The sequence below is a fragment of the Chiloscyllium punctatum genome, chromosome 24 (assembly GCF_047496795.1).
Source record: "Chiloscyllium punctatum isolate Juve2018m chromosome 24, sChiPun1.3, whole genome shotgun sequence".
Classification (NCBI taxonomy): Eukaryota; Metazoa; Chordata; class Chondrichthyes; order Orectolobiformes; family Hemiscylliidae; genus Chiloscyllium; species Chiloscyllium punctatum.
In genome coordinates this window covers 87,132,173-87,160,018 of record NC_092762.1, presented here as the reverse complement: position 1 = coordinate 87,160,018, position 27,846 = coordinate 87,132,173, and the positions used below count along the sequence as shown (strand labels likewise).

The following is a 27,846-nucleotide window of genomic DNA, read 5'->3' as shown; positions in this document are numbered from 1 at the left end:
AAGGCAAAGCTCGTCGCTGAGCTACGAATTCCACGTCACCTGGCTCACAGACTAAATAATGCCCCCACACTCTAAAAGACACTCACTTTTGGGAACACAACATTACAATTTCTTCAGTACCAAAGTGCCATCATGGTATTACACAAATGCTGTTTGATGGCATTACACTGTTAAAGATCTGTTAAGTCCGGCATTCCCAAAGTGAAGTTGCAACCTCAGAGGCAGTAATGGACATCATGTAGCTATGCCAATTCCTTCTCAAAGATCTTTCCCTCACCCCCAGTTTTCACAGGGCATCACACCCCAACTCACCTTCAGTTCTCAAAGGAACACAATAACTTTCAAGCATCTAAATGGGGAAAACATTTGGAATGCAGTGTTTTAGGTTGTGGGTTCAAGTCTCACTGCAGAGATGAGCTGATAGTCCAGTCTGCCACTCCCAGTGCAGTACTGCACAATTGAAGATGTAATCTTTCAAAGGGAGCATGCAACAGAGACCTGCCTCTTCAGACATATGTGACAAATTCCACAGCCAGTTTTGTACAACAAATGGGGACTCCCCCAGTGATATTGAGCCCTCAAATTACCATTAAAACAGATCAGAGTCCGTCTCACTGCAGTTTATGGGATCTTGCTGTGTTCAGTAGCTGCACTTCTTGTCTACTGAACAGGTAACCGTTCTGAGATTATTTTAAAAATGCACGTTTATCCTTTTCCTTGCATAATATAGAAGCAACGGCTAATATGGATGTTGCAGTTTGAAATAGTTGACAAGAAGCACACAGTCATTTATTTCTCTGAACAGTTTACACAGTGAGTCAACAGGAAGTGCAAATGACATTCAGTAATTCCATCACTGCTTAGGGTCTGCGCTGAGTCCTTGCTGAATCTTGGGATGCATGGAATGAATCAGGTCCCTCTGGAGAAAGGGAAAATTGTTCCAAAGATCTTTGTTCCTTTCCTGCACCTAGACAGCAAGAAATTATCGGGGCTGATTTGGTGACAGTGCATGTGATGAAGAGCAGAAGCTCCAGCTTCAGGAGATGCTTAATGATGCCGAGGTCTCTAACAGATCAACAACACTGGTGAGAACAAATCTATCCGCTGGCTTCGATCTCCTCTGAATCGTATTTGAAGTCCTGAAGAATCTCATTAATTGCCTCAATGGTTTTCCTAATCCTGGAGAAAATGATAAATACATTGTAAAATCAGGAAGGATGGAGAGGCTTGCAAGAAATAAACCCACTGATTCCTCCCCTATGCAGCCTCTGTGCACTGCTCTCAGGTGCCTTGGCAAAGTAATCGTACACACAAGGCAGGGAGTGGCAGCGAACTATCTGACTCAGAGGTGTACCACAGTGAAGTTCAGTCTTATTCAAGCAGTGTGTCCAATCGCATGCACAGTTCAACAAAGAGGGAAGCAAGAGTGTTGGGGCAATCACAGCCAATGTAACCTGCAGCCAAAACTCTCACCAAATTCCTTCCACCAACCTCAGAAGAGAGCATTTACAACCGACAGCCCTTCACATGCTACAGGGAGGAATTTTATTTATTCATAGGACGTGTGCATTGCTGGCTAGCCAGCAGTTCTAGGTTGATCCACAATACCTTTAGGAAGGGAATTCCATGATTTTGATCCATCGACACTGAAGAATTTGGATTCAGAACTAGCTCAAAGGTAGAAGACAGAGGGTGGTGGTGGAGGGTTACTTTTCAGACTGAAGGCCTGTGACCAGTGGTGTGCCACAAGGATCGGTGCTGGGTCCACTGCGTTTCCTCATTTATATAAATGATTTGGATGTGAGCATAAGAGGTATAGTTAGCAAGTATGAAGATGACACCAAAACTGGAGGTGTAGTGGACAACGAAGGTGGTTACCTCAGAGTACAACAGGATCTTGATCAGATGGGCCAATGGGCTGAGAAGTGGCAGATGGCATTTAATTTAAATAAACATGAGGTACTGCATTTTGGAAAGGCAATTCAGAGCAGCTGTTATACCTTAATAGTAAGGTCCTAGGAAGTGTTGCTGGGCAAACACACCTTGGAGTGCAGGTTCATAGTTTCTTGTAAGTAGAGTCACAGGTAGATAGGATAGTGAAGGTGTTTGATATGCTTTTCTTAATTGGTCAGAGCATTGAATATAGGAGTTGGGAGGTAATGTTGTGATATTATTTAGGCCACTTTTGGAATAGTGCATGCAAATCTGGTCTCCTTCCTATTAGAAGGATGTTGCAAAACTTGAAAGGGTTCAGAAAAGATTTACAAAGATGTTTTGAGGGTTGGAGGATTTGAGCTATGGGGAGAGGCTGAATAGGCTGGAGCTGTTTTCCCTGGAGCATTAGAACAGAGGTTTATAAAATCATGAAGGGCATGGATAGGATAAATAGACACAAAGTCTTTTTCCTGAGGTGGGAGAGTCCAGAACTAGAGGGCGTAGGTTTAGGGTGAGAGGGGAAAGATATAAAAGGAACCAAAGGGGCAACTTTTTCATGCAGAGGGTGGTATGTGTATGGAATGAGCTGCCAGAGGAAGTGGTGGAGGCTGGTACAATTACAGCATATAAAAGGCATCTGGATGGGTTTTGAAAGGGTTAGAGGGATATGGTGGCAAATGCTGGCAAATGGGACTAGATTAGGTTAGGATACCAGGTTGGCATGGATGAGTTGGACAGAAGGTCTGTTTCCATGCTGTACATCTCTGACTCTAAATGGCAACATATTTACAGGTCAGGATGTTGAGTGGCTTTGAGAGGAACTTGCAGGTGATGGTGTTCCCATGTATCTGCTACCTTTGTCCTTCTAGATGGAAGTGGTGGTGGGTTTGGAAGATGCTATCTAAGGAGCCTTGGTGAATTTCTGCAATACATCTTGTAGACAGTACACACTGCCGCTACCGAGCATTGGTGGTGGAGGGAGTAGATTCATGTGGATGTGGTATTAATCAAGTGGGCTGCTCTGTCTGGGATGGTGTTGAGCTTGTTGAGTTCCATTGGAATTGCATCCATGCAGGCAATTGTGGAATATTCTATCACTCTCCTGACTTGTGCTTTGTAGATGATAAACAGGCTTTGGGAAGTGAGTTATTTGCTGCAGTATTTTCAGGCTCTGACCTGCTCTTGTAGCCACTTTGATTCTATGGTGTCCAGTTGTGCTTCTGGTCAATGATAACCCCCAGGATGTTGATAGTGAGGGAATTCAGTGATGGCAACATCGTTGAATGTTAAGGGTGGTGATTAGGTTGTCCTTATTGGAAATTATCATTGCTTGGCATTGGTGTCACACGAAATGTTACTAGCCACTTGTCCCTCTAAGGCTGGACAGATGCATCTGTACTCAGCAAATTGGTACGGATGAGGTCAAGAAAGTTTTTCCCTCTAGCAGTGATGTCCCTTAGGACCCAACCAGCTCAGTCAGTAGTGCTGCTGCTGAGCCACTCTTGGTAGTGGATATTGAAAACCTCCTCCCAGATCTCAGCCCACTCTTCACCCCACCCTATCAACATTTCCTTCAACCCTTGATCTCATTTACTGATCTAGCTTAGACACATTAACAGCTTTCACTTTAAAATCCCTCGTTCCATGTGGGACCAAGTTCCACAATCCCACCACACTCAGGGAATTCAGGAGAAACCACTTTACCCAATCAGTGGATTTATTAGTGACTCTCTTAAATCCACAGCCCCAAGTTTAAGTCTGCCTTACCAGGGGCACATCCAGTCAAGCCTGAGCTCCATCAGGTTGCTTCTCAGGTCATTCTTTTCCAGGTAAGAGTATCAGCTGCTTGGTCTAGCCAGTTGGGCACGAGTGCTTTGCAGAGCATTCTGAGCTGAATGTCAGGCAACAGGGCCTTCGTGGAAACAAGACGCCAGGCCTGCCATTGGTGATAGGACACTGCACTGTGGGAATGGACAGCATCTCCCCAAATGTAGGGCTGATAACACGCACAGAACAGCAATGCTCATACCTCTGCTTCAGTTCTCGGGCCTCCTCCTGGTAGGTCTCGTTGCCTGGATGGTCCAACATATTCTGCTTGGCAAGCTGTAGCCTGGCTGTCTAGAGAATAAGAAAAGGGACTCTTGTCAGAAACTTACAATTCTCCAAGGTAAAGGGCACTTTACTTTGTACATAACCCCATGTTGTACCTTCCTTCTTAAAGTCATTCACTGTATGTAGGAGTCACTGGCTGGGCCAGCATTTAATGTCCATCCTACTAGTCCTGAAAGGTTGGTGATGACATGCCTTGTTGAACTACTGCAAGTCATTTGGTGAAGGTGAACCCACAATGATATCTGTCTTTTGCACTCATGTGCTGGGCTAAATATTCAGGGCTATGTGAACTTTTTGAAAGAAGGTAGACAGGAAAGTGTGGTGGAACTGCTTTGATAGTGTACAATGGAATAAGTACAAATGCAAGAAATACTCTTGGATTGGAAGTAGAAGAATCCACATTTGTAGAGATAAAAAAATAACAAGGGCAAGACAATACTGGTACAAGTAGTCAATAGGGCTATCGAACAGTTGCTATACTATAGCAAACATAGGGAATGCTGGAGAAACTTAACAGAATGGGAGTATCTGTGGGGAAAGGAAAGAGAGTTAACATTCTGAGTCTAGTGTGACTCCTCTTCAGAACTAGACTGTAGGACAGAATAAATTAAGTATGAATTATGAAGATGAGGGAGATAATGAGGGCATGATAAAAAAAGTACATTAAAATAAGTGTGATTTTAATCTTCATGTAGATTGGGAAAATAAAATTGCAGAGGGTCCAGGGGAAATATTCATAGTATACATTTGTGACAGCTTCCAAGAAGAACATGTGGATCCAACCAGGGATCAGGCTGGTTTGGCTCTGGTAGTATTTTCCCTCACTCTTCTAAACTCCAATGAGCACAGGACAAACTACTTAACCTTTCTTCATCTGATAGTGCCTCCATACCCAGGACCAATTTATGCAACTTATTTTGGGGGCAGTTCCCTTCTCTGGACTGCCCCCAATATCAGCATATCTTTTCTGAGATAAGGGTACCAAATCTGTTCAATGTTCGAGGTGTGGTCTACCTAGTGCCTTGTACAGTTATTGTAAGACTTCTCCATTATTATGCTTCATTCCCTTTGAAATGAAATGCCAACATTTCAGAACTTCCCTAAACCTGCTAAACATTACAGTTCATCTGCCTTTTGCCTGTTCACTTAAACTTGACATATGATTGGCTTTAATCTCAATAAACACAGCCCGGACCACAGGAGTCCCTTTCAAATAGATAGCGGCTCCGATACCTTCCCAGTGGGAGATCAGCTAAACCAGAGTTCTCTACAGTCTAATGTGTGGGTTCCCACTCTTTGTTCCAGTGGCTTTCCCTGATCCCCTTGAGGTCCTTTTTCCAACTCACCAATTCTAGCTTTTCCCGTTCCCGTTCCTGAACTCTCGCGATGTGCTCAGAGAGATCTGGGCGATCATACTCCTCATGAAACCGGTCCTTGAGCTGAATCACTTCCTTGGAGATCCGGTTAAATGCCTGGGTGATCTCGTGCACCAGCTGCCGGTATTTGATAAAGTCATAGTTGGGAGCAGAGCGGAGATACGCCTGATGTCCTCTGGAACCGGAGAGTTACGGGAGGAGAAAGTTTCTGATTATTATTCAACAACTTTGTATGTTTTAAACTTCTTTGACCCTGGCCCCGAGGCACACAGACCTAATGTCAGTCCTTTGCCTAAGTTCAGCCCAGTGGAGGGAAGGGCCAAGTGGCTCTCAGGCTGAGGCATTTCAGTTTGTCTCCTGCCATCTGAACCAGTATAAATCAGTAACAGTGTATGCTCCAGGCAGTTTCTATAATAGAGACAGGAATGAGAAAGGAAAATGAGAAGCAGAATGGAGAAAGTGAGTGCATCAATAAGGCAGATGTAGAGAGTCAGGGAGGAGCTGTGGATGCTTCAGGATGGTTCCAGGTGAAATGGAAACTGGAAGTGACTGCTGTTCTCTGTTTGAAACTCTCACTATAATCACTGTGGTACTACATCTGCCAAATGTGTCCTCTTTATAATATCTGGTTAGTTATTAACGAATATCCGCACAGGCTGGGTATGTGAGTGAGTATGTTCATGGGCCACTGATAATGAAAGCAGAGAATACTAGAAATCTTGGATGGAGAAAGTCCCAGAGGGATCCAAGATCCAATGAACAGATAACAAACCCATGGCATGCAGGCTCGAGGAGATTCAAGGTCCAATTACAAGGAAATTAGAAACAAAAACATGAGTTACTGGAGCTCAGCAGGTCTGGCAGCATCTGTACACAGGAGGCATGAATAAATAGGATGGCTTATGAAAATAATATTGTATGGGGTGCCATTCAGACAAGACAGTCACACCATAGATAAACAGCTCCCTGTTTTAAAAAGTGCACAGGAAGATACAGGAAAATTGTAGAACTATTTTCTTCTAGAATAAATAACCACCTCAGATTCTGTGTAAATTGGTCTCATACTCACAGATCAAAAAGCCGATAAGCTTCAACACGCTCCTCCTGTAATGCATAAAGGGTCCGCACCAGTGTATTCAGTCCATTTGCACTCTGCGACCAAAAAACAATGAATGTAAAATGTTAATTGGGGGCACAACAAAAGGGGTGGTGCGGTGGCTCAGTGGTTAGCACTGCTGCCTCACAGCACCAGGGAACGGGGTTAGAGTCCCACCTCAGGTGACTGTCTGTGTGGAGTTTGCACATTCTCCCCTGTGTCTGCGTGGGTTTCCTCTGGGTGCTCCTACTTCGTCCCACAGTCCGAAGATGTGCAGGTTGGGTGAATTGGCCGTGCTAAATCGCCCGTAGTGTTAGGTGTATTAGTCAGAGGGAAATGGGTCTAGGTGGGTTACTCTGCAGAGGGTCGGTGTGAACTTGTTTGGCTAGAGGGCCTGTTTCCACACTGTAGGGAATCTAATCTAAAAGCATAATACTATAGAAGAATTGCAAGTGCTGAAGAAACACAGATCTGGCAGTATCTGTGTGGTGAAAAACAGAGTTAACATTTTGAATGAAATATGACTTCTTCAGAATTGAAGGGACAGAGAAATGCGAAGAATTTTGTGCTGTTAAAAATGGGGAGAGTGTGGGAAAGATGACCAAGGAAGGTCAGGGACAGGGTAGTGCGCCACTCTGCTGCTTGGCCTTAGCTGGGGTTATATGGCCATCCTGACATTTCAAATAATCTGCTCATCAGAGCTGGTAATATCAAGGATAGCAAAGTCAATGAAATCAAAAACTACCGAAGTGACCAGTATGGGCTTGTGACAGAACCTGCTCATGCTTACAAGAAAGAAGGCATCAACTTGGGTAGTAGTTGAGGTTCAGAACAATGGCAAGATCTCCAGGGGAGAACAGGCTGCCCTCAAGTCCAGCCATTACTGTCAAGAGGTTGGATTCACAAAATTAATCTCAAGAAGCAAGGACTGCTGCCTCTGACCTTCAACAATCCTGTTGATTATGACAAAGTGCAACCAGAAGTTCAAGTCTCCATCAGTGGGCTGAAGCTTCTCACTTGTACCCTTACGCACCAGGAGGGCAGCCAGAATACAGTAATGTTCAACTACAGCTTCAACGAGGGCCAGGCTGAATGGTTCAAGCCAGCAGTGTACTCAACAGGATGAAGGTGCAGGAGTAAAACCCCTGGAGGATAGGGAACAGGGGGACTGTGCCCAAGGACTCAGTGGTACTTGTACAGCTTTGCACCATGACATTCAGCAACTGTGCACAGTCGAGTCTGATACTCAGATATCACACTTGGACAATCAAAGCCCATGTCAATGACAAATTTTTAAATATAATTTGTTCATTGTTTCCTAATCCGCTGTGAAGTGAATGGATCTAATTTCCGTGGTCTTAGATGTTATTTATTTTTAAATTTTCTGTACATTTGTTTTGCCCATTTACTCACAGAAACCAAATCACACTTCTGTGGGAGGTGAAGGCTTACTGATATTATCACTAGACTATTAACCCAGAGAGAAAGTGAGGACTGTAGATGCTCAAGATCAGAGTATAATAAGTGTGGTGTGGGGGATCCAAGATGGTGACGGCTCAGCAAGTCTAAGTCTATAGTGCTCCTCCCAAGACTTGGGCAAAGTGGGCCACCCGCCTCTACCACGCTCACCATATAATTTAAAATAGTTTTTACTTAATGTAATTAGTTGCTCAGTAGTAATTTAGACAGTCTAGTCTCCTGTAAAAATGACTAGGGGGAAAAGGAGCCTGCAGTTCTCAGCCCCTCCCCCACCCTCCCCAGCTGCAGCAGAGGTGTCCGCAGCCGCCCCGGGGGACTTACCTACGGTGGCGAGTCTTGTGGAAATAACCTCCAAACTCGACGCCTTCATCAAAGAGTCCCAGAGCTGATGGGACTCACTCACAGTCGCGCTACAAAAGCACGGCCGAGACATCAAGGAAATCGAGCGCCGAGTTGGAGGGGCGGATTAAAGGCCACAACCTCCGAGACCATAGCAGAATCGGCTGTGGATCTGGTCCAGCCTCTCGAACAGCAAGTCCGGACCTTCGAGAATCACGTTGACGACCTCGAGAATCGAGGTCGTTGAAAAAATATGTTTGCTGGGCCTTCCCGAATGGGAAGAAGGAGGCCAGCTTACAGCGTTTCGAGCAGTGGCTTCCACAACTGTTAAATCTGGAGGCTGGATCAGGCCGGGTGAGGGTGGAATGGGCCTACCGGGTTGCAGTGCACTGGCCTGGCTCGAACCAGTGCCCCCACCCGGTCCTGTTCCGGCTGCAGAGCTACAAGGAGAGGCAGATGCTTTTGGAAACTTCCAGAAATCTTGGGAAAGATCCCCAAGCCATGATTTATAAAGGATCCAAGATTTTGTTATTTCAAGACTTTTCCCCAGCTTTGGTCTGAAAGAGGAGGCCGTTTGACAAAACGAAGAAACGCTTAAGGGACTTAAACATTCAGTACTCCTTGTGCTACCCAGCTACGCCACGCTTCAGCCATGAAGGGTCTGTGTATAATTTCGGATCACCAGAGAAGGCCAAGGAACTTTTGGACTCTCTTAGATAAATTGTAAGAGTTAATTGATGTTGTTTTTCCCGCCCCCCCCCCCCCCCCCCCCCCAACCCCGATTTACCCCCTTTAAACGGGAAGATCTCCGTTTAATTTTTTTATTTCGAAATAGTTTTTTTTATTATATTGATCTGAGTGTATTAAAGAGCTTTTATTTTTGTGAATTTTATATGCTCTATGGTCGGAATGTTTTGGATAGGGTTTCATTACAGACTTTTTTACAGATTACTTACACTGTGGAACAGGCCCTTCGGCCCAACAAGTCCACACTGACCCGCAACCCACCCAGACTCATTCCCCTACATTTACCCCTTCACCTAACACTACGGGCAATTTAGCATGGCCAATTCACCTAACCTGCACATTTTTGGACTGAGAGAGGAAACTGGAGCACCCGGAGGAAACCCACGCAGACACAGGGAGAATGCACAAACTCCACCCAGTCAGTTGCCTGAGGCAGGAAATGAACCCGGGTCTCTGGCGTTGTGAGGCAGCAGTGCTAACCACTGTGCCACCGTGTCGCCCATCTTCTCCCGAGGGGTCTCGGACTTGCCCGGTGATTATGGTTGATCAGTCAATTAAATGGTGCACCTGGAATATCATGGGGTATAATCCACCAATCAAAAAGGAAGAAAATATTATCAAATCTCAAGAAAGAAAGGATCGATATAGATCTCCTTTCGGAGACACATTTATTGGATAAAGAACATCTGAAATTATGACAGGGAAGAGATTATTTTCCATTCTCTCTTTCTGTGCAAGGAAAAACATTTTGGTAAACTGGGTGGCTGAGGGCCCTCATGGACTTTCGAGTTGGCACAGAATAATTATGGAATATACTCCCCTTGACTCCCTTACAAATATGGTGCACCGGATAAAAACGAATTATTGCATAAAATATGGCAGCCCTTCTTGAATTTCACACATACAGTTATCTCGGTCATCCTAACAAGGGCCTTTATTTAATTACGAGGATGAACCTGGCTGGTCTGGGTCCTCTTAGGAGAGGAATCCCACACGGATACGGGTTTTGTACTGATCTGATGTTAACACATTCCGAGCATGTATATCACTACTCAATTTCTGTTATCCGTCGGTTTTTTTCTCTTGAATAATGTAAGAGATTTAATCATACACTCTGGTTAGTTGTAGGTTAGATGAGTAGTTAGTTGAGTTTTTTTTTCTCCTTTTTTTTCTGTTTGATAGATTTTGGTTATTATTTATTTAAGATTTAATTGTATATCAATGTTTATATTTGGATTTTTTTTAAGTTTTCTTTTGTAAACGTGTAAAAAGATGTTACATTTTCAATAAAAATATCTATTTAAAAAAAGTGTGGTGCTTGAAAAGCACAGCAGGTCAGACAGCATCCAAGGAGCAGGACAGTCAACGTTTCAGGGATAAGCACTTCTTGATGAAAGGCTTATACTTGAAACATCAACTCTCCTGCTCCTCAAATGCTGCCCAGCCTGCTGTGCTTTTCCAGTGCCACACTTTTCGACTATTAATGCAGAAACCCAGGTCATGTTCTGGAGACCTGGGCTTGGGGCACGGGGTGGGGGCTGAAACCTCGGGCGACCCTGATCCTCTCCTCGGCCCTTAGCGGGTTTGAGCCCGGGGGACACAGCGATGGGGGTAGGAGGTGGCCTTACTTCAGGCCTCTATCTCTCCGAAGGCGCCGGCGCTGAGTACAGGGTTAGCCGCCGCGAAGGCTCGTCTGAAGAAACAGGCCGCACTCACCATCCTCCATCCAGAGCGCGACCGGCTCAGGGACTTGCTCCTCTCAGCCGCCTGGTCCTCCTGCGACAGCATCATCTCAGGCCAGGCTGCGTTACTGCAGGCCAGGTTTGACCTCCCACAACAGCATCAGCTCAGGCCAGGCTGCGTTACTGCAGGCCAGGTTTGACCTCCCACAACAGCATCAGCTCAGGCCAGGCTGCGTTACTGCAGGCCAGGTTTGACCTCCCACAACAGCATCATCTCAGGCCAGGCTGCGTTACTGCAGGCCAGGCTAGTCCTCCCGTGACAGCATCATATCAGGTAAAGCTGGTTATTGCAGCCGATGAACATTAAAGATCATTGATATTAAACTCATATTTCCATTTGCCAGCATTTGGCCCATATCCCTCTAAACCCTTCCTATTCATATACCCATCCAGGTGCCCTTTAAATATTGTAATTGTACCAGCTACCACCACTTCCTCTGGCAGCCAATTCCATACACGTACCACCCTCTGTGTGAAAAAGTTGCCCCTCAGGTCCCTTTTAAATCTTTCCCCTTTCACCTTAAACCTGTGCCTTCTAGTTTTGGGCTCCCCTACCCTGGGGAAAAGATCTTGGCTATTCACTCTGTCCATGCCCCTCATGATTTTATAAACCTCTCAAAGGTCACCCCTCAGCCCCTGACACTTCAGGGAAAATAGACCCATCCTATTCAGCCTCTCCTCCAAACTTTAAACCTGGCAACATCCTTGTAAATCTTTTCTGAATCCTTTCAAGTTTCACAACGTGCTTTCTCTAGCAGAGAGATCAGAATTGAATGCAGAATTCCAAAAGTAGCCCAAATAATGTCCTGTACGGTTTCAACATGACCTCCTAACTCCTGCACTCAATGCACTGACTTATAAAGGAAAGCATACAAAACACCTTCTTCACTATCCTATCTATTTGTGATTCCACTTTCAAGGAGCTATGAACCTGCACTCCAAGGTCTCTTTGTTCAGCAAAACTCTCCAGGAACTTACTATTAAGTGTTAATAAAGCATACAATGGTTCTCAATTTTATGAATGGGCACAGAGTACAAGAGCAGGGAGGTAATGATGAACTTGTACAAGTCACTTGTTAAATCTCACCTGGAGGATTGTGTCCAGTTGTGGTGCCACATTAAAGGAAAGATATAAATGCATTAAATGGAGTGAAGAAATAATTTACAAGAATGGTTCCAGGGATGAAAAACTTCAGTAGTAAGGATAGATTGAAGAAGTTGAACTGTTCTTTTTGGAGAGGAGATTTGATGGAGGTTTTCAACATTATGAGTGGGCTGGAAAGAGTAGGTAGGGAGATGCTGATCCTGCTGAAAAAGAAAGAAAAAGGAATGAGAGTGCATAGAATGAAAGTGATGAGCAAATGAAGCGAGGATGATGTAAAAACAACTTTTTCTTACAATGAGAACTTAGGGCCTGGAATACACTGACTGGAAACATGACAGAGGCAACTTGAATTGAGGCATTCAAGAGGGCACTGAATAGAAATGGTGTGTCAGGATAAGGTGATAGACACTAGGTAATCAAACAGGCTCACACACAATGGACAGAATGGCCTCCTCCTGTGCTGGAATATTTCTGTAGTTCGGTCTTTCTTGCTGATCCAGAAGTTTCTTACTGGCCTCCCTCTTCTGAATGCTTCCTCTGGTTTGCAAAAGGCACAGGGTGCTTGATTCAATTGTATAATATTTCTAATGTGCTAATTGTGAGTCACAGCTTCCAGCAATTACTGAAGGAACGAGGAACTGTTTCTCTTCAGGATTAAAGTGAGTTTTGACTGCAGAGAACAGAGAGAGACTGCCCTTGGGCTGATGGAAATCAAATCCCTTTTCAGTATCCCAGTCCCAGCTCCAAGCTGTTCAGTTACCTGCCAACCGATTACATGGCTGTTGGCAGGCAAAAGGCCTTTGTCATTGACAACTGGTCACTCGGTCATACACCAATCATTTAGTACCATCCATAGCTGCATCTGAATGCAGAACCTCTCTGCTCCTGTTTGTCTGCAAACACTTCAATTTCTGCTTGTTCAAACAGCTCACAATGCTCACCATAAATGCGAGCCTCTCAAACTATAGAGCAATATTTTCAAAACACTTTTTAGAAACAATTCTTCCTCATATCAGTCCACAACTTTTAAAAAAAAAACACAGAAACAGAAAGGTGCAGTCTTCTATAGGATTCACTGGATATTGTCTGGGATGAAGCATTTCAACGAAGGAGAGGGGCTGGATAAGTTTGGGATTTTTTCTTTTGAGCAGAAAGGGCTGAGGGGGTCCTGATAGAGGTATGTAAGATTATGAGGGTCAGGAACAGGGTGGTTAGAAAATAACTGTTCCCCTTAATCAAAGAATCAGTAATGAGGGGCAAAATTTTAAAGTGAAAGGCAGGAAGTTTAGAGGGGTTTGAGGAAGAATCATTTTTACCGGAGGGTGGTGGGCATCTGGAATGCACTGTCTAGGAGGGGAGTTGAGACAGGAAACCTCACAACCTTCAAGATATACCTGTGTAAGCACTTAATATCATAATATTCAAGGCTTTGGCCTGGTGCAGGAAAGTGGGACTAGTATAGAGTTAAGATTAGTTATTGGTTAGCATGGATTCAATGGGTTGAAGAACCTGTGTTCTGTGGGATTCTATACAAGAAATTAGTTCAGCCTCAGTTACAATAATACATTCAGCTTTGAGAGGGGTGTGAAGGCATTGGAAAGAATGCAAAAAACATTTACAGAGAATAGTGCTAAAAGATAAATTAACTTAAGTCGCAGGCTTGGAGAAACTGTCACTATCTTTCCTTCTCCACCAAAAACAGAGAGACCTGACTGAACTACTCATGATAAATGAGGGGTCTGGGATGATTAAATAGGAAGAAAGCATTCTCTCTCAAGAAATGATTGAGATTGAGAGAGCATATAATTAAAGTACTTGGTAAAATAAACAAAAAAAGAGATTTTTTTTCTAACTGCTGTACACTGGGTCAAAATCTTGGAATCCCCTCCCTAAGGGCATTGTGGCTCTACCTACAGAATGTGGACTGCAGTGGTTCCAGAGGCAGCTCTCCCCACCTTCTCAAGGGGCAACTAGGGACAAGCAATAAATGTTGGCCCAGTAAAAGATGCCCACAACCCTTGAGAATTTTTTAAAAATTACCCCACCCCGGCTGTAGAACCACAGCTCACCTCTTCATGTTCAAGGAGTCAAGCAGGGATCCAGGTTCAGTTCTGGTCTTGGGTGACTATGTGTGGAATTTGCACGTTCTCCCAGTGTCTACGCGGGTTTCCTCTGGTTGCTCCAGTTTCCTCCCACAGTCCAAAGATGTGCAAGTTAGGTGGATTAGCCATGGGAAAACAGGGTTACATGGAGAGGGCAAGGGTGGGGGGTCTGGGTGAGATGCTTTTTAAGAGGGTTGGTGTGGACTTCGATGGGTCTGTTTCCACAGGGATTCCATTCTGTTAGATGGATAAGACCAGGAGCGCACTACCTGAAAAGATTGGTGAAATCTAATTCCATTGGTATCTTCAAAAAGATTAATTGTGTATGTCCTTAAAGAGAGTGAAGAACAGAGTGGGCCAAGGGGCAGCACAAATTTCACAGAGAGTTCGCACAGGCGCACTGTAGGATTCTGTCCTGCTCTTCGACAGGATCCTGTCTTCAGAACGAAAACCACAGAAGGCAGGGTTGGTTTGCTGTTAGTTTTTGTTTATTGCTTGGTTGAGTGTACAGGCAAGACCTCATCACAGGAGGCTGACCATCATCAGTATTCACACAAAAGCACAGCTCACTGAACAGGGTCCCCCTTGGAATCTCAGAACCTCAGCCCCCAGGCCCAGCTGGATTTCTTGGGGCAGGGACAGAGGCTGAGGTGGGGTGGAGATGGTGGGAAGGTGAGGGGAGGGGGATGGGGGGACATCTGTTGGTACAATGAGAAATGGAGAAGCAAAAAACACACTCCAAAATGAAGGCTAATTCACAAAAGAAGCCCTGGCTAGTTTTCACATATATGTACATTTAATAATTATATAAATCAAAGATCTCTCTGAGGTTCCAAACCATCCAATAACACTAGGTGAGAGTGTGAAGTCACACATTACAGCAGGAACAACTCCTTGTTACTGTCTCTAACCTCTCTGATTATACCAACTTTGTCATGACATGACAACATTTTGTCAATAAAACTTTAAAAGGCAGTGTGTCGAGGGCAAGGAACACACCAAACACAACATATAATAGGGATGTTCTCACATCCATAAACCCAGCTCCTGAACAGACGCCCAGGTAAATATAAGTGCAAGCTATTGTGCCCTTGATTCTATTTCCAAGAATGATCAAAGGTTTTATGTAGCCAAAACTTTCTGGGTGGGTATGGGGCATGAGGCAAGGAACTAAAATTAGTCCCAAAGTCTCCCAACCATGTTGATCCTGTGTTGTATTGTTAACTGGGTTGAAGTGGCAATTTGAGAAACATCCCTGGCCACAACACATCGTCTCTAGGATCAGACCAATAGAAAGTCAGGATCAACTACAGACTCATTCCTCTCAGATATCTTCAGGGCAATATTGCGATCAAAGTATCAGGGCAAAGTATAAACGAACCCTCACCCAGAGGTCAGACAGGGTACAGTGTAAAATAAAACAACAATCTCCCTGACTACTAAAGTTACCAGGTCTGCAAGACTGGCCTGGAGTTGAAAGCACCTGAAGATGACTTGGGGATTCAAAAACCCAGGAATCAAAGAGTTCACAGCTACATTCAAATACTGCACATTTTCTTTTGATCAAAATCAATGATTTGGAAAAAATCTTAGCCTGACTGACAGTGCAGATTCATTCAATCACATCACAGTGGCTGGAGGATAGACCAGTATTTGGGGAGGGTTTGGTCAGGGTTTGAGGTGGGAATCACATGATTAAATCTCCAGGAACTCATCTGGTGAGAGTTGGCAACCCCAGCATCAGGACTAGTCCCAGTCGGAGTACACATTGGCAGGGCAAGGGACCTTGTCTGACTCCCTCTCACTTGAGCTCTGGCTCCATCAGATACCCTGCCTGACCTCAAACCCCTGCTGTCCCTTAGTCGATCAAACTGAGAACTGAAATCTTTCCTTTTACAAAGCTCCTTCAAACACTTTAGGTGGCTCTAGGAATGATATGGACTGCTGGAACGATATAGACGCTGGAATGTTTGGACAATCCTGGTGGTTTCACCATATGACCTGCTAATCTCCCTTCTCATTCAGTGATTGGTCACTAGACTTGCCAATAGGAATGCTGTTCCTACCCCATGGCCCAAATCAGATCATTCTCGATTGTCCAGGTCCCTTCTGCAAGATCTCTACGTTGCCTGGAGAAACCACACCAGGAAATGAAGCTACAATTCTGAAAGCTTGACACCTTCTTCCTGCCCATAGTTTGTCCTATTCACACCAAACAACAACTAGAACCCTCTCTTTCACAGACAAAGAGCCTTAAAATCTAACCCAAGGACAAATTCAAGACCCATCTAGAACAGTTATTCCAGATCCTTAAATGGAAATTTATGGTCTAAATGTGGAAACACTCCTTGCTGTACATTTTTAACAATTTAGAGAATATAGAGATTAAACACTAGAAGATAATTAAAAATCTTTAAGAGCGACAGCACCTAGGACTGAGAACCTGATAGCGTTTACTGAACAAATTTTTAATAGAAAATTATTTCTTTCACTTTCTCCCCTGAAGGTGCTGACTCTTGCTGAAGCTCAGATATAAACTTGCCTCTCCAGTATTTTGTCCCCAGCGGCCTTTAACCAACACACATGGCATAGTAACGGGACTCTTCAGCTATGGAGGCATCACCCCAGAGTTTGATGTTGTCTGAAAAGTGCTGTGCAGTCTGGCAGACCTTCTGGAAACAACTGTGACAGGATGAAAAACTCCAGGCAATTAGGTCAATGGGCTGCAGAAGGAGAAGAGGTCAGATGGTCTCTAACAGTTGTGACCCCCAGGTCAGATCAGTGACAGATGTGGACCTGCTAGTTCTCGCTGTCTCAGCCTGGCACAGAAACAAACTAGACCCTATCAGCATACCACACAAACTGGTGAGCTTAAACTCATTACGTCATTTTGAACTGACACTGCTTAAAAGATATACAAAAAGCCTCAACTGATTCCACTGAGAGTCTAGATTTATTACATCCAGAATTCCTAGCTTCTTGAATCCAAACTGACATTCATAAATCACTGCTCATAAAGCAAGAGGGAACAAGGGTTGTTAACTCTCCAAGATTGTCATGGAGTCTTCAGCAATTCAGAAATTAAATCTCCTCAGAGATAAAAGAAGAGATAAACTCGCAGGAGATTCTGAAAATTAAAATGGAACTGTGAATCAGGTTCATCTCATCAGCTTCCTGTTAGTTTCAAACCTCACTCTAATGCTGTCATTGGTTTAAACCTTCTTGTCTGGAGTAAAATAAGCTTCAAATAGGCCAATCCTCAAAACCATTGCATTTCACGATGAGGTTCCCTGGAACTTTGGTCATCCAAAAGGGGGAAGATGTGTCCCAGAGTCTCATTTTTGTTCTTCAGTTCATTGGTTTCAGGCAGCTCACTGCCTGAAGCTGGGAGCAGTCACTCAGCTCCAGCCAACTACAAAAAGAAACCCAAAGTTCCCAACATTGCATTTTCTACAAAATCAGAATGATTGCAGCAACTCTCATTATCCTCAAACTCTGCTGGAAGAGCCAGAGGTTAACAGAATCAGAACCACTTGTTCCAAAGTGCAATAAATACAGGTTCAGGGTGTGGGGTTTGGGGAAACACTGCACATTGTGAATAAAAGCATTCATATTGTTCCTCCTGGTCCAGTAATAAGTTGCACAGGGCAAGAGCTAAGACTGACCTACAATTAAATTTGGAATGGGAACAACGAAATTCAAAATCACAATACAGGCAGAGTTTAGTTGAGAGATTTTCCATTTAGGAAGAGAAACATGCTGAATACCAAAACATTTAAAAAAAATCACAGACCAAATCAGAGAGTGATTGAGGTAAACTGTTAGATATGTCAGAGTCCATAACCACTCAAAACAGTGGAATCTCTCAAACAGTTCCCAGATGGACAACCAGTTGAGTGCACACACAAGTCTTCATCCAGTGGGAAAACTCCTCACTAGCATCCTGCAAAGTACTTGCCTAGGTAGAAAAAGCAAAACACAGAATTAGTGAGCTGACTAACTGGTCATGATGAAAGACAAAGTGATTCAGCATCTCCTAATTGCTCACAAGCATCAGGACACTGAGTCAGTGTCACTCATTGATGTGTCCTCAATTTCAATCACTTGGAGCATGTGAAATCTTACCTGTAACTAATTTCTTCTTCACCAGAGAGAGTCTGTATCCAGCCCCCACCAAACAGATATCAGCTCCCGACATTGTGTTCCCTTCGCTTGTAAACTGCAGGGCCACGGGGGATGGCTTACTCGGGCCATTCGTCACCTCCCAGCTCGCAGACAGTGATCCTCTCCCTACAGAAGCCAGACAGAGAGAGAGAGAGGGAGTTAGACAGAGAAACAGAGAGAGAGAGAGAGATGCACACAGACAGAGAAAAGGGAAAAGTGGGAGAAGGTGATGGCCACACCAGACAGAGGGAGAACAGAGAAAAACAAAGACACCTAGAGGGAGAGACAGAGAGATGAAGGGCAACAGAAAGACACACAGACAGATAGACAGAGATAGACACACATACTCTCACACGCACACATACATACTCTCTCTCTCTCACACACACACACACACACACAGAGGAAGAGACAGAGCACCTCATTTGCAGGCTTACTGGGAAGGGAGATGAGTGAAATTTATTGTGAAAAGGCTACATACCCCACCCTCTCCAGTCTAGAGTGTCTGGAGAGAGTCAATTCTCATTCAAAACAGGAGCAGCATTAGGGAGTGAGGAGGTCACTGGGATCTGTGAAAGAAACCCTTCAAACAAACAGTGGGAAGAGGTGGCTGCTCCCTCAGGGAAACCAGGGTGGGCAATAAAGAAAGGACAACTGAGCCAGTGACACTGGGTGGGGGTTGGGAAGGGGGACGGCTCTGCCCCATGTATCCTGTGAAAGGGGAGGAGGGAATAGGGAGGGGGTAGAGAGAGAGGAGGCAGGCAGAGAGTTTGGGGAGGGCAAGACAGTCAATGAGGATAGGCAGGGGACAGGGAGAGGGTGGGGGGGGGAAGAGCGTGTGGGGAGAGGGGTATAGAGGATTGGGAAAGGTGGGGAGAAGGGCAGTGAAGGGGATGGGGTAGCAAGTCCTCAGAGAGTGGCCTCCCAGTAGTTGCTCTCCCGTGAACAGTGACAATGAACAGCTCAGCACATCTCAAGACAGGCAGGAGGTGGAGCCAGGACCAGAACCAGGTGGAAACAAACATTCTCCCACTCTCAGGGCGTCAGGAGGGGGAGGAGTAGGGGCTCCGGGCCTAATAATCCACAGGTCCCCATACAGCATAATGGTGCTGGGTCTAGCCTGTCCCTTTCAACATGAGTTACCTTCAGGTCCTGATTGGGTGCAGATATCTGGAAGCTTCCAGCACAGCCTCTTCTGTTTGGAGTTCCTTCAGGAAAAGAAGCAGAAGGTCAGCGCCTGGTTAGCCACAGCATCTGGGTTCCTATCCCCGTCCCCCAACAACAGGTGGATCCTGGGGACCTAACCCTCAGCTTTGTCTTCCACCACTCGGCCCAATAACTCCTCACCAGCCTCAGGGTCAATCCCTGTCCGGTTTCACTGAAGCACCTGGAGGTGATTAGCCAACATACAGGGGCTGCAATAATACAAGATGTTGTTGTTGTGGGAACGTGCCACCAGGGATAGGCATGGCCTCACCTCTGTTCTAATGTTCAGCTTTAGGGAGGGGGAAGAAGGGAGGGGCTGGATGGGGAAGAGGGGAGGAAAGAGAGATGTCCTCTTGGTGAAGGAGAGAGGGGCTCAGTCCTCCCAATATTGGTTAATATCACAACCAGAGTAACATACTGGTTACTCAACCAGCACCCTCTACCCACACCCCCACTGCCCCTCCCCCCACCTCTGTCCCCTCTCCCCCTTCCCCTCCCCCATTTCCAGTAGCCAGTTCCCTCTGCTCACATCCACAGCTGAAGAGTTTCTGTGTCTTACCAGACAGCAGTGGGCTGGGACTGGATGTTACTGACATCCCCTTCCAGTGGTAGCAAGGTCTGCAGGTTTCTCAGCTCCTTCGCTGTGCTGCCCGGGTCAGGCTCATAATCCAGGGTGACCTCTGTGTAACCCAACTCACATTTCCAGTGAGCAGCAACTTTCAGAGGAATGGCCGAGCAGTCAAGAGTAGAAACCTATAAAACACAGAGACAGAGACAGGCACAGAGACACATTCACAGAGAGATATCAGACTGAATCCATCACCAGGAATGTACTGTTTGGAATTGCTGCTGCTCCACACTGACCCAAAGACCCTCTGACCTCTTCCCCCATCCCTATCCCAATCCTTGATGTGTTGCCTCCCAGGTGCCAGGGTCCGTGGTGTCTGTGATTGTGTTTTCGGGATCCTTGAGGGGGAGGAGGAGCATCCCAAGTCGTGGGCCACATTGGCACCAATGACATAGATCCCCACCTTTCTTCCTACCTAAGACAGAAATTCAGGAAGCAAGGGTGGAAGCTTAGAGCTAGAACAAACGGAGTTATCATCTCTGGTTTGTCACCTGTGCCACATACCAGTGAAGGGAGGAACTGGGAAAGAGTGGAGCTGAATACATGGCTGCAGGAATGGTGCAGGAGGGTGGGTTTTGGATTCTTGGATAATTGGAACTCTTTCTGGGAAAGGTGGGACCTCTACAAACAGGATGGTCTCCACCTGAACCAGAGGGGTACCAATATCTGGGGGGCGGGATTTTGCTAATGCACTTCGGGTGGGGAGGATTTAAAGGGGGATGGGAACCTGAATTGCAGTTCCAGTGTACAGGAGGTTGAGGATAGTGAGGTCAGGGATAGGTTTACAAGGTCACGAGAGGGCACCAGCAATTAGGATGTTGATTTGAAATATGTGTGCGTCAATGCCAGGAGCATCCGGAATAAGGTGAACCTGCAGCATGAGTTGGTACCTGGGATTTCGATGTTGTGACCATTTCAGAGACATGGCTAGAGGGACAGGAATAGTGTTGCAGTTTCTGGGATTTAGATGTTTCAGTAAGAACAGAGAAGATGGTAAAAGAGGTGGGGGTGTGGCATTGTTAATCAAGGGTGGTATTACAGCAGCTGAGGGAACATTTGAGGACTCATCCACTGATGGAGTTTGGGCTGAGGTAAGAAACAGGGAAGGAGAGGTCACCCTGTTGGGAGTTTTCTATAGGCCTCTGAATTGTTCCAGGGATGTAGAGGAAAGGATAGTAAAGATGATTCTCGATAGGAGTGAGAGTAACAGGGCAGTTGTTATGGGGGACTTTCACTTCCCCAATATTGACTGGGAATACTATAGTTCAGGTAGTTCTGATTGGTCAGTTTTTGTCCAGCGTGTGCAGGAGAGTTTTCTGACACAGTATGTATACAGGCCAACAAGGGGCGATGCCATATTGGATTTGGTACTGGGGAACAAATGCGGCCAGGTGTTAGATTTGGAGGTAGGTGAGCACTTTGGCGATAGTGACCATAATTTGGTTATGTTTACAATAGCAATGGGCAGGGATAGGTATATACTGCAGAGAAAGAGGTGTAACTGGGGGAAAGTGAGGACTGCAGATGCTGGAGATCAGAGTTGAAAAATGTGTTGCTGGAAAAGCACAGCAGGTCAGGCAGCAAAGGAGCAGCAGAATCGACATTTCAGGCATAAGCCCTTCTTCAGGAATGAGGAGGGTGTGCCAAGCAGGCTAAGATAAAAAGGTAGGGAGGAGGGACTTGGGAGAGGGGCGTTGGGAATGCAATAGGTGGAAGGTGGTTAAGGTGAGGGTGGTAGGCCGGAGAGGGGGTGGGGGGGCGGGGGGCGGGGGGGGAGGGGGGGGGGGGGGGGGGGAGTGGAAAGGTCGGGAAGAAGATTGCAGGTCAAGAAGGCGGTGCTGAGTCTGAAGGTTGGGACTGAGAAAAGGTGGAAGGAGGGGAAATGAGAAGGCTGGAGCAATCTGCATTCATCCCTTGTGGTTGGAGGGTTCCTAGGCAGAAGATGAGGCGCTCTTCCTCCAGGCGTTGTGTTGCCATGGTCTGGCAATGGAGGAGGCCAAGGACCTGCATGTCCTTGTGGTGGAGTAGGAGGGAGAGTTAAAGTGTTCAGTGATGGGGCGGTTGGGTCGGTTGGTATGGGTGTCCCAAAGGTGTTCTCTGAAACGTTCTGCAAGTAGGCGGCCTGTCTCCCCAATGTATAAGAGGCCACATCGGGTGCAGTGGATGCAGTAAATGATGTGGGTGATGTGGGTGATTAGATTAGATTACTTGTTGGCCCTTCGGCCCAACAAGTCCACACCGCCCCGCCGAAGCGCAACCCACCCATACCCCTACATCTACCCCTTACCTAACACTACGGGCAATTTAGCATGGCCAATTCACCTGACCTGCACATCTTTGGACTGTGGGAGGAAACCGGAGCACCCGGAGGAAACCCACGCAGACACAGGGAGAACGTGCAAACTCCACACAGTCAGTCGCCTGAGGTGGGAATTGAACCCGGGTCTCTGGTGCTGTGAGGCAGCAGTGCTAACCACTGTGCCACCGGGTGGAGGTGCAGGTGAATTTCTGACGGATATGGAAGGATCCCTTGGGGCCTTGGAGGGAAGTGAGGGGGAGGTGTGGGCACAAGTTTTGCATTTCCCTCGGTTGCAGGGGAAGGTGCTGAGAGTGGAGGTTGGGTTGGTGGGGGGGTGTGGACCTGACAAGGGAGTTGCGGAGGGAGTGGTCTTTCCGGAACACTGATAGGGGTAGGGAGGGAAATATATCCTTGGTGGTGGGGTCTGTTTGGAGGTGGCAGAAATGACAAAGGATGATACGATGTATCTGGCAGGTGAGGACCAGTGGGGTTCTGTCCTGGTGGCGATTGGAGGGGCAGGGTTCAAGGGCGGAGGAGCGGGAGTGGAGGAAATGCGGTGGACAGCATAGTCAACCATGTCTGAGGGGAAATTGCGGTCTTTGAAGGAGGAGGCCATCTGGGTTGTTCGGTATTGGAATTGGTCCTCCTGGGAGCAGATGCGGCAGAGGCGAAGGAATTGGGAATATGGGATGGCGTTTTTACAGGGGGCATGGTGGGAGGTGGTGTAGTCCACGTAGCTGTGGGAGTCAGTCGGTTTATAGCAAATGTCCGTGTTGAGTCGGTCGTCCGAGATAGAAATGGAGAGATCTAGGAAGGGGAGGGAGGAGTCTGAGACAGTCCAGGTAAATTTGAGGTCGGGATGGAAGGTGTTAGTAAAGTGGATGAACTGTTCAACCTTCTCGTGGGAGCACGAGGTAGCGCCGATACAGTCATCGATGTAGCGGAGGAAAAGGTGGGGGGTGGTGCCAGTGTAGCTGCGGAAGATGGACTGTTCCACATATCCAACGAAGAGGCAGGCAAAGCTGGAGCCCATGACCACTCCTTTGGTTTGGAGGAAGTGAGAGGATTGGAAGGAGAAGTTGTTCAGAGTGAGGACCAGTTCAGTCAGTCGAAGGAGGGTGTCAGTGGAAGGGTACTGGTTGGTATGGCAGGAAAGGAAGAAGCGGAAGGCTTTGAGGTCTTCGTGATGGGGGATAGAGGTGTATAAGGACCGGATGTCCATCGTGAAGATAAGGCATTGGGGGCCAGGGAAGCGAAAATCATGGAGGAGGTGGAGGGTGTGGGTGGTGTCCCGAACGTAAGTGGGGAGTTCTTGGACTAAGGGGGACAGGACTGTGTCAAGGTATGGAGAGATGAGTTCGGTGGGGCAGGAGCAGGCTGAGACAATGGGTCAGCCGGGGCAGTCAGGGCTTCCCTGGCCCCCAATGCCTTATCTTCACCATGGACATCCAGTCCCTATACACCTCCATCCCCCATCACAAAGGCCTCAAAGCTCTCTGCTTCTTCCTTTCCCGCCGACAGAGAGGAGGCTTTAGCAATTTTGGAAGATCTGAAAATAGATAAGACCCTGGGCCGGATGGGATTTATCTTCAGATTCTCTGGGAAGCCGGGAGGAGATTGCAGAGTCTTTGGCTTTGATCTTTATGTCATCGTTGTTGACAGGAGTAGTGCCAGAACACTGGAGGATAGCAAATGTTGTTCCTTTGTTTAAGAGGAGGAGTCGGGACAATCCTGATAATTATAGGCCAGTGAGCCTTACTTCTGTTGTGGGTAAGGTGTTGGAAAAGGTTATAAGAGATAGGATTCATAATCATCTGGAAAGGAATAATTTGATTAGGGATAGTCACCACGGTTTTGTGAAGGGTAGGTCGTGCCTCACTAACCTTATTCAGTTCTTCGAGAAGGTGACAAAACAGGTGCATGAAGGTAAGGGAGTTGATATAGTGTATATGGGCTTCAGTAAGGTGTTTGATAAGGTTCCACACGGTAGGCTATTGCACAAAATACGGAGTTTCGGGATTGAGGGTGATTTAGTGGTTTGGATCAGAACTTGGCGAGCTGAAAGAAGACAGAGGGTGGTGGTTGTTGGGAAATGTTCATCCTGGACTCAATTACCAGTGGTGTGCCGCAAGGATCTGTTTTGGGGCCACTGCTGTTTGTCATTTTTATCTGGATATGGGTGTAGAAGGATGGGTTAGTCAATTTGCGGATGACACTAAGGTAGACAGAGCTGTGGACAGTGCCGAAGGATGTTGTGGGTTACAGAGGGACATAGATAAGATGCAGAGTTGGGCTGAGAAATGGAAAATGGAGTTTAATGCAGAAAAGTGTGAGGTAGTTCACTTTGGTAGTAGTAATAGGAATGCAGAGCACTGGGCTAATGGTAAAATTCTTGGCCGTTTGGATGAGCAGGTGTCCTGGTGCATAAATCCCTGCAAGTTGTCACCCATGTTGATAAGGTTGTTATGAAGTGATATGGTGTGTTGGCGTTTATTGGTAGGGAGATTGAATTTCGGAACCATGAGGTCATGCTTCAGCTGTACAAGACACTGGTAAGGCCGCACGCGGAGTATTGTGTACAGCTCTAGTCACCGCATTATAGGAAGGATGTGAAAGCTTTGGAAAGGGTTCAGAGGAGATTTACTAGGATGTTGCCTGGTATGGAGGGAAGGTTTTATGAGGAAAGGCTGAGGGAACTGAGGCTGTTTTCGTTGGAGAGAAGGAGATTGAGAGGTGACTTAATTGAGTCATATAAAATAGTCAGAGGGTTAGATAGGGTGGACAGTGAGAGCCTTTTTCCTCAGATGGTGATGGCTAACACAAGGGGACATAGCTTTAAATTGAGGGGTGATAGATTTAGGACAGCTATCAGGGGTAGTTTCTTTCCTCAGAGTGGTAGGGGGTGGAATGGCCCGCCTACAACAGAATTAGACTCGCCGATGTTAAGGACATTTAAATGGGCATTAGACATACATATGGATAATAATGGAACGGTGTAGGTTAGATGGGCATCAGATTATTTTCACAGGTTGGTGCATCATAGTGGGCCGAAGGGCCTGTACTGTGCTGTAACATTCTATGTTCTTTAGTGTGCAGCTATTTCTGAATGGGGGTGGGGTGGGGCCAGGAGGTAACGCTACTGGCAATGTCATTGATGTAACACCCAGTCTCAACAAAAAGCAAAACCAGCAACTCCTCTGAAAAATAAACTCATTCATTTAGGAAGGAAACCCGTCACCTTTACCCAGCCTGGGTCGATACGTGACTCCAGACCCCATCAACCTGACACCTAAACCCTCCATCCACACCGAGCCAAATGGATGAAACCAGGTCTTTTAGACAATGATGGCCTTATCAGTAACATGTATGATTAAAAAACTGGTCAGTTGGTTGACTGACCTTACCGGGATCCTGCTGTGCTGCTTACATACATAACCATAGGAACAGGAGGCCATTTAATCCTTCGAACCGGCTTCATGTTTCGATTAGTTTGGGGCCAAATTATACTTCAACTTATTCATTTCCCAGTAAAAGTGACCATGTAGGATGAGCTCTGCAGTGTGATAGGTGCTACGTAAACTAAAAGTCCATTTCAACAGTGTTTCCTTTTTGCGTACCTGGTATTTGAGGAGGCTAATGTTGAAGTAGGAGGCACCAGGATTCTGCTTGGCTTGTTTCTGTAGCTGGACAGTGAGTGCAGACATATTCAACCAGAAATCTTTCACATCGGAATCGCTCTGTGACAGGTCACTGCTCAGAGAGACAGAGACAGTGATTAGATTCAAAAGCAGCTGGATTGGATCTCCATGTCGTAACTTCAGCAGAAACGGTGTCTGCAGAACCCCCTCAATTTCAAGAACCTTCACCAGTTCCTGCAGACTTTCTGAAACCGCCCTTAACCCTTATTGAGCAAAAGAGGCCAGACCCAACACTCAACCCTTTCCTGGTCATGGATCCTCACCCACAAATCCTCTGACACGGTCTTGTCTTGACATTTGGTTTGGTTTCAGAGCAGCAGTCCATCGAGACTCTGCTCTGTTCAGGTGGTCAGCGCTGGCTGACCTCAGCAACTCCAGCCAATCCCAACTACTCCACATCCCCTCGGTGTCTTTGCCCAACAGAAACTTATCAACCCCAGTCTCGAATGCTCCATCTGACCTCTCGCATTAACAGCTTTTTGACAGAGAAGCTTCTAGATTCCCATGCCACTTTGTGTAAAACATGTGCCTCCTGCCATCAACCTGATCAGCCTGGATTTTAAACCCCCACACCCCTCACCCCTACACCACCCTACCCCTGAGGAAATCATTGCTCTCCATCAACCTATCCATTCCTTTATCATTTTAAACACTCAATTTAGATTCCTGCTCAACTTCATAAATCCCAAGAAACACTAGGTTCTTTTGTGTGAACTGTCCTCCTCATCTAGGCCCAGTTTCATGGTAGTGAATCGGACCAGAGACCTCCCCCACAAAAGAGTCTGACCAGACATCTGTACAACTGCAACATCACTTTCACCTCCTTGGCATTCTGGCTACTTTGAGATAAAGTCCACTATTTCACTCACTTTGTTTTAGAACACAAGATTTACAGCACAAAACAGACCATTCAGCCCAACTGAACCATACTTATCTTTCTATTTCGAACAAGCCTTCTACTATCCCACCTTCACCCAAATACATGGGCCTGTCAATATTTCCTTTGCCTCTTCTCTCCCTTGTGTACACCCATCTTTTCCTCCAACCTATTGATACTATTCACCACAACCAGTCCCTGTGGGAGCCACTCCCACCTATTCCTCGCTCTCTGATTGGATTATCCTGATATTCATATTCAGTGGGGAGGCAATGGCCTAGTGGCATTAATTGAGCAACTATTAATCTAGATACCAGCCAACATTTGGGGGACAAAACAAATTGCTGGGAATGCTGAGCAGGTCCGGCAGCATCTGTGGAGAGAAATCAGAGTTAACGTTTCAGATTGAGTGACCCTTCCTCACAAGGGTCACTCAACCTGAAAGGTGAACTCTGATTTCTCTTCACTGATGCTGCCAGACCTGCTAGCTTTTCCAGCAGTTTCTGTTTTGGATTCTGACTTGCAGCATCCACAGTTCTTTCGGTTTTTAATTTAACGTCCTGGGGACCCTGGTTCAAATCCCACCAAGGCAAATAGTACAAGTTAATTCCAGATTTTTATTGAATTCAAAGAGTCTGATGATGACCATGAAATCATCACCAATTGTTAGAAAAACCCATCTGGTTCACGGATATCCTTTAGGGAAGGAAACTGCCCCCTTACCTGGTCTGACCTATATGTGACTCCAGACCCACAGCAACGCGGTTGACCCTTAACTACCCTCTGGGCGATTCAGGATGGGCATTAAATGCTGGCCCAGTCAGCGATGCCTACATCCTCATGAACGAATTTAATAAATTACCTCCAGTTCTGGCCTCCCCAACACTGGAAACATTTTCTCTAAATCCATCAGGTTATTACCCAGCTTTTATTTAGCAAAG

At 46.1% G+C, this 27,846-nt stretch overlaps 2 protein-coding genes across 8 annotated transcripts in view; both read right to left on the bottom strand.

The window, feature by feature from the left end:
* Positions 1–764: 764 nt before the first annotated feature.
* Positions 765–10,901, bottom strand: rex1bd (required for excision 1-B domain containing). Its single transcript, XM_072594438.1, has 5 exons — positions 10,801–10,901; positions 6,493–6,575; positions 5,394–5,598; positions 3,965–4,053; positions 765–1,179 (listed from the first exon to the last, which is right to left on the bottom strand). Exons 1-5 carry the CDS (start codon positions 10,873–10,875, stop codon positions 1,098–1,100), a joined length of 534 nt encoding a protein of 177 aa, XP_072450539.1. The 5' UTR covers positions 10,876–10,901; the 3' UTR covers positions 765–1,097.
* Positions 10,902–14,499: 3,598 nt separating this feature from the next.
* The window catches only part of LOC140494806 (F-BAR domain only protein 2-like), a 69,845-nt gene continuing 56,498 nt past the window's right edge, over positions 14,500–27,846 (bottom strand). For all 7 annotated transcript variants that reach the window (XM_072594425.1, XM_072594428.1, XM_072594427.1 and 4 more), the window contains exons 23-27: positions 25,948–26,080; positions 19,963–20,156; positions 19,341–19,405; positions 18,159–18,323; positions 14,500–17,991 (exon numbers count right to left, since the gene is read on the bottom strand). In XM_072594425.1, coding sequence (XP_072450526.1) covers positions 17,969–17,991; positions 18,159–18,323; positions 19,341–19,405; positions 19,963–20,156; positions 25,948–26,080 — 580 coding nt within the window. In that variant the 3' untranslated portion in view covers positions 14,500–17,968. The remainder of the gene's footprint in view (positions 17,992–18,158; positions 18,324–19,340; positions 19,406–19,962; positions 20,157–25,947; positions 26,081–27,846) is intronic.

What these genes read in the sequence shown, in the direction of transcription:
- rex1bd (XM_072594438.1), bottom strand. Translation starts at nt 10,875, where the DNA reads ATGATGCTGTCGCAGGAGGACCAGGCGGCTGAGAGGAGCAAGTCCCTG. An exon ending in CGCGCTCTGGATGGAGGATG is followed by an intron (nt 6,576 to 10,800) that starts GTGAGTGCGGCC and finishes TTTTGGTCGCAG; the next exon opens with AGTGCAAATGGACTGAATAC. An exon ending in GCCCGAGAACTGAAGCAGAG is followed by an intron (nt 1,180 to 3,964) that starts GTATGAGCATTG and finishes CATTTTCTCCAG; the next exon opens with GATTAGGAAAACCATTGAGG.